The sequence below is a fragment of the Scyliorhinus torazame genome, chromosome 4 (genome assembly GCF_047496885.1).
Source record: "Scyliorhinus torazame isolate Kashiwa2021f chromosome 4, sScyTor2.1, whole genome shotgun sequence".
NCBI lineage: Eukaryota > Metazoa > Chordata > Chondrichthyes > Carcharhiniformes > Scyliorhinidae > Scyliorhinus > Scyliorhinus torazame.
In genome coordinates this window covers 99149833-99162596 of record NC_092710.1, presented here as the reverse complement: position 1 = coordinate 99162596, position 12764 = coordinate 99149833, and the positions used below count along the sequence as shown (strand labels likewise).

The window sequence follows — 12764 nt, the reverse complement described above, 5'->3', positions numbered from 1 at the left end:
CAACCTGCTCCTCAAGTAGAAGTAAACTACAAAATGACTTAACCTGCCCTAATCTCAAATTGTTATGCAATATATAAAAAGACATCACCATCCAATTACACATTATGTTCTTCTTCTCATATCACAATTGTAATATTAAGCAGAAACAGAAAATCAATTCCGCTTTCCAGGTTGAACACTTGCTGTCTAATTGTAGAAACCAGGGGACTTTAACACTCTCACCTCCCAGGCCACTGGCTCCAAGTCCAGTCAACTCAATGGCTTTCTCATTCTGAGCTATCAATCGATAATGTTTAAGGCTGACCAGTCCAGCCCACCGACTCCAACCAAACAGGGTGATTGCTTGTAAAGCTTACTCACCCTTTGACCTTTTCCCACCAAACCTGGAAGACCTTGAGGCCCTGCAGGACCCTGGAAAACAAACATTGGCAATGCCACACGTCAACTTCATCCTGTTTCCAATTGCCTGGCATTTCAAAGTCATGCGAGTGCTGGATAGTTTGTCCCACTGAGACAAGGAAGGAGTTGTAAGGTGAAGGAGCCTTGGAAAACAAGAGAAGTGGAGCTTCTAGTCAAGAGGAAGAAGGAAGTTTACGTAAGGTTGAGGAAGCAAGGATCTGGCACGGCTCTAGAGGGTTACAAGGTAGCCAGGAAGGATCTCAAAAGTGGGTTTAGGAGAGCTAGATGGGGGCATGAAAAAGCCCTGGCGGGAAGGATTAGGCAAAACCCCAAAGCATTCTAAGCTTATGAGAAATAAGAGGATGATCAGAGTGAGAGTAGGGCCGATCAGGGATGGTGGAGGGAACTTGTGCCTAGAGTCTGAGGAGATAGGGGAGGCCCTTAATGAATATTTTGCTTCAGCATTCACTAGAGAAAGGGACCTTGTTGCTCATGAGAACAGTGTAAACCAGGTTAATAGGGTCGAACAGGTTGATATTAAGAAGGAGGATGTGCTGGAAATTTTGTAAAGCATCAGGATAGATAACTCCCCTGGGTCAGACGGGATATACCCAAGATTACTACGGGAAGCGAGGGAGGAGATTGCTGCACCATTGGCGATGATCTTTGCGTCCTCACTCTCCACTGGAGTAATACCGGATGATTGGAGGGAGGCAAATGTTGTTCCCCTGTTCAAGAAAGGGAATAGGGAAATTCCTGGGAATTACAGACCCATCAGTCTTACGTCTGTGGTGAACAAAATACTGAAAAGGCTTCTGAGAGATAGGATTTATGATTATTTAGAAAAACAGTTTGATTAAAGATAGTCAGCATGGCTTTGTGAGGGGCAGGTCATGCCTCATAAGCCTCATTAAATTCTTTGTGGATGTGACAAGATACATTGATGAAGATTGGGCAGTGGGTGTGGTGTATATGGATTTCAGTAAGACATTTGACAAGGTTCCCCATGGTAGGCTCATTCAGAAAGTCAGGGGGCATGAGATACAGGAAAATTTGGCTGTCTTTACACAGAATTGGCTGGCCAAAAGAAGACAGCGAATGTAGTGGATGGAAAGTATTCCGCCTGGAGGTCGGTGACCAATGGTGTCCCACAGGGATCTGTTCTGGGACGTCTGCTCTTTGTGGTTTTAATAAATTACTTGGATGAGGAAGTGGAAGGGTGGGTTAGTAAGTTTGCCGATGACACGAAGGTTGGTGGAGTTGTAGATAGTGTTGAGGGCTGTTGCAGATTACAACAGGACATTTACAGGATGCAGAGCTGGACTGAGAAGTGGCAGATAGAGTTCAACCTAGATGATTGTGAAGTGATTCATTTTGGAAGGTCAAATATAATGCTGAATACAGGGTTAAAGGCAGGATTCTTGGAAGTGTGGAGGAACAGAGGGATATTGGGGTCCACGTACATAGATCCCTCAAAGTTGCCACCCAGGTTGATAGGGTTGTTAAGAAGGTGTATGGTGTGTTGGCTTTCATTAACAGGGGGATTGAGTTTAAGAGCCGCGAGGTTTTGCTGCAGCTTTATAAAACCCTGGTTACACCACACTTGGAATATTGCGTCCAGTTCTGGTCGCCTCATTATAGGAATGATGTGGATGCTTTGGAGAGGGTACAGAGGAGATTTACCAGGATACTGCCTGGACTGGAGGGCATGTCTTATGAAGAAAGGTTGAGGGAGCTAGGGCTTTTCTCACTGGAGCGAAGAAGGAAGAGAGGTGACTTGATAGAAGCGTACAAGGTGATGAGAGGCATGGATAGAGTGGTTAGCCAGAGACTTTTCCCCAGGGTGGAAATGGCTGTCACGAGGGGACATAATTTTAAGGTGATTGGAGGAAGGTTTAGCGCAGATGTCAGAGGTAGGTTCTTTACACAGAGAGTGGTGGATGCGTGGAATGCACTGCCAGCAGAGGTGGTGGAGTCAGAGTCATCAGGGACATTTAAGCGACTCTTAGACAGGCTCATGGACAGCAGTAAATGGAAGGGGTGTAGGTTAGGTTGATCTTAGATTAGGATAAATGGTCGGCACAACATCGTGGGCCGAAGGACCGTAACTCTGCTGTACTGTTCTATGTTCATTATCTTCTATGTTAAGGTAGGTTTTCCAACCCTTCAGGGTTGCGCTGGAGTCTCCAAGAATTGAAGATTAATCTCCTGACAGTGCGAAGAGCAAAACCCAGGAGAAAAATTGGTCACAAACACAGACGGTAGGGAAGCTTTTTAATTGGGCAGGGCAGTAAAACATGGGCAATTATTTGATGAAAATACTCGGACTCCATCCAGAGTTGTTAACACTACGTCTGGGTGCATCACAGAAACAGTGCCAATAGAGAGAGGGGAATGCGTTGATTTAATATTCAATCTAGGCAGAATATATAATATTGCAAAAATACTCACCCTTTCTCCTTGTGGTCCTGGTAAACCATAGGCACCAGGTTCACCCTGTAAAAATATTATTCCGATTAAACATGATCACTTCAGAGCTTAAGAAAATTAAAGTATGAAGACAGGTCGCAGAATTAGGCTTGTTTTCCCTTGAGTACAGGTGATTAAGGGGGAATCTAACTAAGGTGTTTAAGATGATTAAAAGTGCCAATAAGGTAGCTCGAAGCTATTTAAACAAGAACATAAGAACTAGGAACAGGAGTAGCCCATCTGGCCCCTCGAGCCTGCTCCGCCATTCAATGAGATCTTGCCTGATCTTTTGTGGACTCAGCTCCACTTACCCGCCCGCTCACCATAACCCATAATTCCTTTACTGTTCAAAAATATATCTACCTTTGCCTTAAAAACAATCAACGAGGTAGCCTTCCCGTACCAGCCTCCCCGAACAGGCGCCGGAATGTGGTGACTAGGGCCTTTTCACAGTAACTTCATTTGAAGCCTACTTGTGACAATAAACGATTTTCATTTCATTTTACATTTCAATTGCTTCACTGGGCAGGGAATTAAACAGATTGCCCAGGTGAAAATGTCCAGATCAAAGGCATACGCTGAAAGTTAGTCAGGTAGTGCAGGAGCGATCTCAGGAAACACGCAGGGAGGGAATCTCTGGTCTGTCCGTGGCAGGACCTGTCGCGCAATAGAATGGAGAATTTGGTGTTCCAGCCAAAACTCCATTCACTTGTAGCGGCACCGGAAAAATCCTAGCCGGGAACGAGAACGGAAGATTTTGGCCATTGGGTTAGTGGTAACCTGGAACTCTCTTCCCTAAAAGCTGGGGACAATTGAACATTTCAAAATTGAGATCAAAAGATTTTTGTTCTGCAATCAAAGCAGGTAGGTGGAGTTGAGGTACAGATCAGCCATGGTAGGGCAGCATAGTAGGGCAAATGGATAGCACTGTGGCTTCACAGAGCCAGGGTCCCAGGTTCGATCCCCGCTGTCACTGTCTGTGTGGAGTCTGCACGTTATCCCCATGTCTGCATGGGTTTCCTCCGGGTGCTCCGGATTCCTCCCACGTCCAAAGACGTGCAGGTTAGGTGGATTGGTAATGATAAATTGCCCTTAGCGACCAAAAAGGTTAGGCGGGGTTATTGGGTTACAGGGATAGGGTGGAAGTGAGGGCTTAAGTGGGTCGGTGCAGACTCGATGGGCCAAATGGCCTCCTTTTGCACTGTATGTTCTATGATCAAACTGATCGTTGGGAAAGGCTCGTGGAGTTGAATGTTCTACTTCTGCTCCTATGTTCTTTCCTAAGTGTGTAGATTCACAATTATATCATGAAAATAAAGCATTTAGAATGCTTTTCACAGCATTGCACCAGGTACAGCACACACCTCTGTCATTTAACCCACTTCTACCTCAAGAGTGGTCAGAGATCCCTTGGCGGTTAAGTGCATATTTGCAACACTTCCTGTGGTCTTGACACAAACAAGGCCGTCATCCCCCAGATGTGAAACCCGGAATATTTAAGACATTAGAGGTGCTTCCACTGGCATCAGCCATCCTGGGGAAGGTTCCCATTCCTGCTCCCGATAATCGCTTGGAGATCCTTACAGCGAAAGATGCTGAGCTATATTCTCAGTATCAGTGATGGTGGGAAATGGGTCGCGGAGGATCAGCTACCGGTTTCCAATACTGGACAGGAAAACCAGACTGACTTCCAGGATGAGGAATCAGGGGCGAAATTCTCCCGAAACGGCGCGATGTCCGCCGACTGGCGCCCAAAACGGCGCCAATCAGACGGGCATCGCGCCGCCCCAAAGGTGCGGAATGCTCCGCATCTTTGGGGGCCGAGCCCCAACATTGAGGGGCTAGGCCGACGCCGGAGGAATTTCCACCCCGCCAGCTGGCGGAAACGGCCTTTGTTGCCCCGCCAGCTGGCGCGGAAATGACATCTCCGGGCGGCGCATGCGCGGGAGCGTCAGCGGCCGCTGATAGTTTCCCACGCATGCGCAGTGGAGCGAGTCTCTTCCGCCTCCGCCATGGTGGAGACCGTGGCGGAGGCGGAAGGGAAAGAGTGCCCCCACGGCACAGGCCCGCCCGCGGATCGGTGGGCCCCGATCGCGGGCCAGGCCAACGTGGGGGCACCCCCCGGGGCCTGATCATCCCGCCCCCCCCCAGGACCCCGGAGCCCGCCCACGCCGCCTTGTCCCGCTGTTCAAAAGGTGGTTTAATCCACGCCGGCGGGACAGGCAATTTATCGGCGGGACTTCGGCCCATCTGGGCCGGAGAATCGAGCGGGGGGGCCCACCAACCGGCGCGGCCCGATTCCCGCCCCCGCCGAATATCCGGTGCCGGAGACTTCGGCAAACGGCGGGGGCAGGATTCACGGCAGCCCCCGGCGATTCTCCAACTCGGCGGGGGTCGGAGAATGACGCCCCAGGTATTTAATGGCCCCCATTCTGAGGAAACATAGCAGATAGGAGGAGTGGGCTATTTGGCACTACCAGCCTGCTCCGCCATTCCTTACAATTTTGCCTGATCCTCTATCCCAATACCACACTCCTTCACTTTCCCTATGCCTCTTGACACCTTTAGAGATAAGAAATGTAACCATTTCTTTCTAATATTCAGCGATTTGGCCCCCATAGTTTCCTGTGGTGGAGAATCTCATAGGTTCACCACCCTCTGAGTGAGACATTACTCCTCATCAGTCCTAAATGGCCAATCCTATATCCTGAGGCTGTGATCCTTTTCTTCTCGACCCCTCCAGCCAGAGGCAACATCCCTGCATCCAGTCTGTCCAGCCCTGTCAGAAAGTTATACATCGTAATGAGATCCCTTCTCATTCTTCTAAACTCCAGTCAACATAGGCCTGGTCGCCACAATCTCGCCTCACAATCCTGCCATCCCTGGAATTTGAGTGGTCTGAGGGATAACCTGATAAATATTGTTAAAATACTTTGGGGTTTGATAGGGCAGACAGAGAGAACACATTTTCACTGGTGGCAGAGACCAAAGCTGGGGGGCTATTAATATAAGGTAGTCACTAATATAACCAATGTGGAATTCAGGAGGAAATTCCTTATATAGAGTGGGTAGAATGTGGCACGCATGAACACAAGTTGACGCGAATAGTATTTAAGGAGAATCTGAGAGAGAAATGAATAAAAGGGTATGCTGATATAGGAGGCGGCACAGCGAAGGCTAATTAACTTGGTGCCTGGCATGAGGGGATTGTTTTATAATGAGTAAATTTGGCCGATATGCAATGCAGTTTGGAAGAACGTGCCCCCCCCACCGGGCATTTTCCCTGGGAGCGAGGCGGTTCGGCATAGGCTGCTGGCGGGATCGTTGGGATCGTCCGGTGGTCCTGCCAAAGTCTCTGGCCTTTTGCGTGGCTCACCCATCCCGCCGCAGAGGGTCGTCTTTGGCGGGACTGGAAGGTCCAGCCTGCGGGAAGAGCTAGAAAATCCTACCCTGAGAGACTGTTTTCACCGGTTGAGGGAATTTAAAACACAAGAATAAATGGCCGATAATTTAGGACTGGGATGAAGAGAAATTACAACCGGAAAATTCTCTTTTGCTTCTGGCGGCGCACATGGGTTTCCCGACGGCGTGGGATGGCTTCAATGGGAATCCCATTGACAAGCGGCAGAAAGAGAAAATCCAAAGAGTTGTGAATCTCTTGAACTCTCTGTCCCAGGGGGTTGGGATGCTTCATTGTTGAATATATTTCAGGCTGGGATAGACAAACGTTTGGTCTCTCTGGGAATTAAGGGGTATGGGGTGCAGGTGGGAATATGGGGTTGTAGCCCAAGATCAGCCCTGATGGTGTTGGATGGTGGAGAATGCTGGACTCTGGTCCTCCTTCTCGTTCTCTTATATTTTTGACAGGGTTGATAGGAGGAGACGGAGAGTGGTGGGAGAAGATTCATGTGGAGCTTGAAGACCAGCTGGGCTGAATAGCTCATTTTACTGTTATTACATCCTATGTAATTCTATGCATTTCATACCCTGGCATGGGTTACATTCATTAGGGCAGGAAGGGAATGTGTGCCAAGAATAAAAACAAGGTCTTGTGATTACTGCTCAATGTAAATATACAGTGGCCAGCAGTATGTAGGGTGTCAAGATTCATTGCACTGGAGCGTCTGGCTCTGGAATTGAATGAGGGAGGGAGGGGTTAGTTGGCTTTGGATCAATGTCATTCATCTTGCATTGCATTGCCAAGTGCCTGCTGAATCGTGACTGAAAATTGTGAGGATTTTTGGATGGCTTGAATGGCTTGATGCGTTCAAGTGTCAGATCCTGACCGTGTTGCATTTATTCAAGGCCTTTTTGGCAACCCTTCAGTAACTAGAGCTGAAAAGTTATTTCGCAAGGTTTGACTTCAGACCCTGTTGCTTCTCATACTCAATCTTTGGCCTGATTCCCTCTCTCAGAATGCTGGTTCTGAGCTTGTTCCCTCGGGCCTTGACATTACTTCAGTATCACTTCGTGACCAGTATTTCCTCACAACACGGAGGTCTTTAATTCACCTTGCACAACCTTCAAAGCCGCTCAGTTTTTAAACTGACAGGTACCTGCTGGAGTAAGGCTTTGCACAACTGAGGTACATTATCTAGGTCTCAGGTACAACTTACATCCTCAATTAATCACTAGAATAAAATCACACGTGGCGACACGCAAGAGCAGACAATACAGGAGGCCATTCATTCCATCGTGCCCATGCTATCCAATTAAACTAATTTCCCTGCTCTGAACTTGTGGTTCTGCTCACGTTTCCTGACCCACTCCCCTTCAGAAGGGAACCTGTTTATGCCAACAACACTTTCAGGCATTCCAGACCAGGGCCGGAATTCTCCAGTCATCGCAGGATTTGTGTGGGCAACAAGAAGGTTTCATTATTACAACCCCTGGTTCATGCCATTGTATAGCTAGCCACTGGGCAGCAAAGAGAATCTCCTGATCGTAAAACCACACAGCTCAATGCGTGCACAATCATAAATAAATACAACACTGAGGTAGGCATTCAGCCCATTATGCCCGAGCTGACCCTTTGAGAGAGCTATTAGTCTCACTCCCTTGCTTTCCTCCACATAATCTTGCAATTTTTTTTCCCTTCAAATGTTTATTCCATTCCTTTTTCAAAGTTATCAATGAATGTACTTCCACAACCTTTCAGGCTGCACATTTCAGATCATAACTCGCTGAGTAAAATCATATTTCCTCATGTTGCCCCTGGTGTTTTTACCACGAGCCTTCAAAACCATGTCCTCTCTGCCACTGAAAACAGGTTTCCCTTTCCACTCTATTTAAAAGCTTCATAAAGGACGCAGCACGGTGTTGCAATGGTTAGCACTGCTGCCTCACGGTACCGAGGTCTCATAGTCGATGGCGGCTCTGGGTCACTGTCCATGTGGAGTTTGCACATTCTCCCTGTGTTTGCTTGAGTTTCGCCCCCACAGCCCAAAAGATGTGCAGGATAGGTGGATTGGGCACGCTAAATTGCCCCTTAATTGGAAAAATGAATTGGGTACTCTAAATTTATACAACAAAAGCTTCATAAATCGGTTTGTAACCTAGTTGCCCTAAGGAGAACAACCCCTCATTTCTCCACAGAACAGCTCTTTAATACATGTTATCATTCCAGCAATTCTAAATCACCTCAGCACCTTCCCCTGCAAGTACTGCGGATGTGGGTGCATCGGGACTTGCTGAGGTATGGTTTCACAGTGGTTAGCACCGCTGCTTCACAGCACCAGGGACCCGGGTTCAATTCCGGCCTTTGCCAACTTTTTCCAAATATCTGCCTCCGGTTTCCTCATCCAAAGGTTAGGGGGATTGACTATGATAAATCCCTTAGTGTCCAGGGATGTACAGATTAGGTGGGGTTATGGAGGCAGGGTGGGGAGTGGGCTTGGGTAGGATGCTCTTTCAGAGGGTCGGTGGAATCTCGATGGGCCAAATAGATTCCTTCTGCACTGTAGCGATTCTATGAAGTTGAGCCATTCACCGCTCCCCATGTCGGAAGGATTGGGCCAATGTTATCAAACTTGAGAAAACATCTTGTGTGATCGAGCTTCCTCTACCCTTGCAGCCATCAATCCATGGATCCTGAAGCCAAAGCATCTTGCCCCACCTGAGATCACCATGGTCAGCACAGACCAGGGATCAGCCATGACTTCTTGCGGCTTCTATTATGTCTCAGCTGCTCACTTGTTCAGCAGTAAAAAAAAATGTGAAGCATACTTTTCTGAGTCAGAGGCCAATTGCTTACCGGTTCTCCCTTCAGTCCCGCAATCTGTAAGAGACAGAAAGGAATCCATTAAATGTGAGGTAAGCATATGTCTGTACATTCCGATTTCAGTGAGATCACACACAGGATACATCAGAGATAAATTGTCACTATTTGAGTTGATGGTTGATAAGTTCTAAGTGACAGAAACAGGTATTGAGAATTCAGTTAAGGAAGATTTACAATTCTTTAGTTTTAAAGAATGATGAAACATATGGGTGACACAGTGGTTAAGCACTGCTGCCTCACAGCGTCAGAGATCAAGGTTCTATTCCGACCTTGGGTGACTACCCGTGTGGAGTTTGCACATTCTCTCCGTGTCTGTGTGGGTTTTCTCCGGGTGCTCCGGTTTCCTCCCACAGTCCAAAGATGTGAAGTTTAGGTGAATTGGCCATATAGATAGGGTGTGGGTTTAAGGCCTGGGTAGGATGCAGACTCAATGGGCCGAATGACCTCCTTCTGCACTGTAGGGAGACTATGCTATACCACACACTGATGTCTGGCTTCAATTCCTAAGACGCACACCCATTGTGAAGAAGCCCATGCTGGGAGTGCTAATTCATTAGATTTACCCGAGTTGGATTATAAGCTTTCATTTTTACTCCTCTTAACTTCATTTTAAGATCCACTTCTTGGCACTCAGGCTATGGAAATTCTAAAACTGGGGCAGAGTTGGGTGTACTCTTGGAGGTTTCATCTTCCACCTTGCAACATTTCTCCAAATCTTGCAACAATCATCGCAAAAAAAATTTTTTCAGAGATACCCAAGTTCTGCACTATCAAATATCTTTACAATTAATAGTTGAAAGTGATCAAACAAAACACAAACTACAGAATTTTATTTCAGTGCTGCTAAAATTTTTCTCCTGGATTGTTTGCTACAGAATCCTGAACCTTCAATTCCTGGAGACTCCTAGAGAGATGCTAAGCTAATGCTGTTGGGAGGACTGAGAGGGCGGGGGCTGCAGTTGGTGGGGATTGAATTAGCAGCACATCATGCCTTCATGTTGATTACACCCATTAGGACCATAAGACCATAAGACATAGGAGCAGAAGTAGGTCTGGCAAAGTTACAGCAATGGGGAAATTTTACCTCTCAATCGAAGGACCAAGTTTCTTAAGGTATGGCACCAAGAGTTAAAACAAATAGATGAGTTAAATTAGTGCTTGTGTTATTGTCATGATTTAAGACCTTGGGCTAATTTACTGTACAAGACACAAGGAACTAATCACTTATAACGGATTTCATAAATATGTTGTGGGCTCATTTATTAAGATTAGAGACACGAGAACAGTTATACATGGGTGTAAAACTTGAAGACATCAGATGTGTGTGTGTGCTCTGCTCAAAGCAAAAGTGAAACTAAGACTTGATCATGTGACATACTTCCCTTCTGGTGGTTTCATGCTGATGCATATTACAACAGCTTAGTTGAAGTCAAGGTTGGACTTCAAAATCCAAGTCAACATTTTGCATTGCCTGCATTAAAATGTTAGTGTATTTCCATCACTTCCAATTCATCTGAGGAGTTGAAGGCTTTAAGATGGCAAAAGGAATTGAAGAGCACAGGAGTTAAAGAGTCTACAGTATTCAGAGCGAAGAAAGGAATGACGTGAAATTGGAGATAAAAGGTCAGCCATGATTGTGCTGAAAGGAGGAGCAGGCTTGAGGGGCTAAATGGCCTGCTTGAGTGGTCTGCTTAGTGCTCGAGTCTCTGGAGTGAGGCTCAAATCCACAACCTTCTGACTCTGAAGTCAATGAGTTGGAATTAAGGCAATGAGTTCCGACATGAACATCATGAGGTCACGATGGAGAGAAGGTAGGGCTTGTAGGGGGACCTTGATGTAACAAGGCCCCAAATCGTCCAGTCTCCAGACCTTCAGAGACCAGAAATAGGACTGAGTTTTGTGTTGCAACCTCATGGAAGTCCTAATATCCAGGCCTATGTTGGAACTGCCTGTGAAGTTTCCACTTCCAATGTAAAATTCCCTTGCTCCCCGGGACCTTGCAAGGATGTCTTCGACTTGGAGTTAAAGTCAGAGACTTTAGATAATTTTGTGGAACTTACCCAGGTGGCTATCTAGGGAATGTTACAGTTTCAAACTTAGTCTAACATCTGGGTAACTACAAAACCGACGCCCACCCTCACCCGACCCCCCAATCACTCACACTGAATCCCAACTCTCCTAACTACCTCCTCGGCCACATAATTCCCCCAACTTGATTCCCCACCCACCGACCCATTCAGTCATCCATTCATTAACATTTAAACTGGATCTTTAAACTTCCCATATGGCAGCGAGTGTTATTTTTACCCCCCCGTCTACTTCTTTTCCCCCAATCGATTTCTCGGAATGAGCCATCGCTGCACATTTCTGTGAAAGCCAGACTTCGGGGATCCCAGAAGAAATGTGCAACAGCATCTAGTCAGATAAATTATCAATCGCAGCAGAAATCCAACAATCATTCCCGCTGCTTGTTCCAGACCAAACATTTCTATCCCTCTTCCTAATTAATAAAGCAGTAAGGAAACCTTCGCTGCTGCAAACTGCGAGCTTTACCCAGTCGATTCCCCGCAGTATGAGTTGCTGATCAGCTGGAGGGACGGAGTTGTAAAATTAAGATAAGCTAATTATGAAGTTCTAACATTCAATGTAATCTGCAGCCTTGGGTTGCTTCAGACATTATTTGACCATCTACTAGGTGTGCAGCTATTTCATTGGGTGGACAGGTATTGCTAAAGGCTGCTATGATTCATGAGACATCGATGTCGATATAATTTGCTGCACAGTAGGCTAAAGTAGGCTTGGCCGGATGAGAGCCGCAGAGCCTGCCAATGTGGTATTTTCAAAATTCCGATGAGTGCAGTGGAATATTCTGAAATAACTTGCTCCACCAATCACAGGCCATTCCTCTCCCTCATTTGGTAATGATGCAGTCACGAGTGAGTCTATCAATAGCAAACATGGGAGAGAAGTAGTCGGCGATTGGAGGAGTAACAACCGGACTTCAGTGAAAGAGTTATTGGGGGGTGAGAGAGGGAGAGACACGTTGCTGGGCCTGAAGAGGCTGGATGTGATGCTGTGGGTGGGATGGGAGTTGTGGTGGGAGGATGCAAGGTGAAAACGAAAAGACTCACTGCTTAGAGATGTGTGAAAGAGAGTGTGAGTGAGTGAGTGTGGGGGTGAGCGAACTGACGTGAGAGTGGGTGTGGATGTGTGGGGGAGAGAATGGGTGTGTGGGAGAAGGAAAGATTTAGTGAGTGTGGGAGAGAAAAAGACGAAGTATTTGTTGGGGGGGGGGTGAATGAGTGCGAGTGGGAAATGTGTGCGTGTGTGCCTGGCTCAACGTGCAGTCTCAAGATTTCCACACACGCTTATCCCCATGAACACACAATCACACCCACTCACACAGTGGGTTAAGGCGAGTGAGTGAGCATCAAGAAATTGGGTGTGAGCCAGACAAATAGGCCATTGCGAATCCGCCCGCAACCGCCACCAGCAAGGACGGGCAATTTGGCGGTCAGCCAAAACTCCATTCACTACAGTGGAAGCAGAGAATCCCATTGTTTGTTAATGGAAGGAGAATCCCACCCATTGACTGTCCCTCTCGCACTCAAATAGT

At 47.0% G+C, this 12764-nt stretch overlaps 1 protein-coding gene across 1 annotated transcript in view; it reads right to left on the bottom strand.

Annotated features, from left to right (window-relative positions):
* LOC140410352 (uncharacterized) overlaps window positions 1-12764 on the bottom strand; it is a 485957-nt gene that overhangs the window by 258491 nt on the left and 214702 nt on the right. Inside the window, exons 13-15 of the mRNA XM_072498368.1 lie at window positions 9122-9145; window positions 2851-2895; window positions 361-411 (exon numbers count right to left, since the gene is read on the bottom strand). Of these exons, the coding sequence (XP_072354469.1) occupies window positions 361-411; window positions 2851-2895; window positions 9122-9145 (120 nt within the window). The remainder of the gene's footprint in view (window positions 1-360; window positions 412-2850; window positions 2896-9121; window positions 9146-12764) is intronic.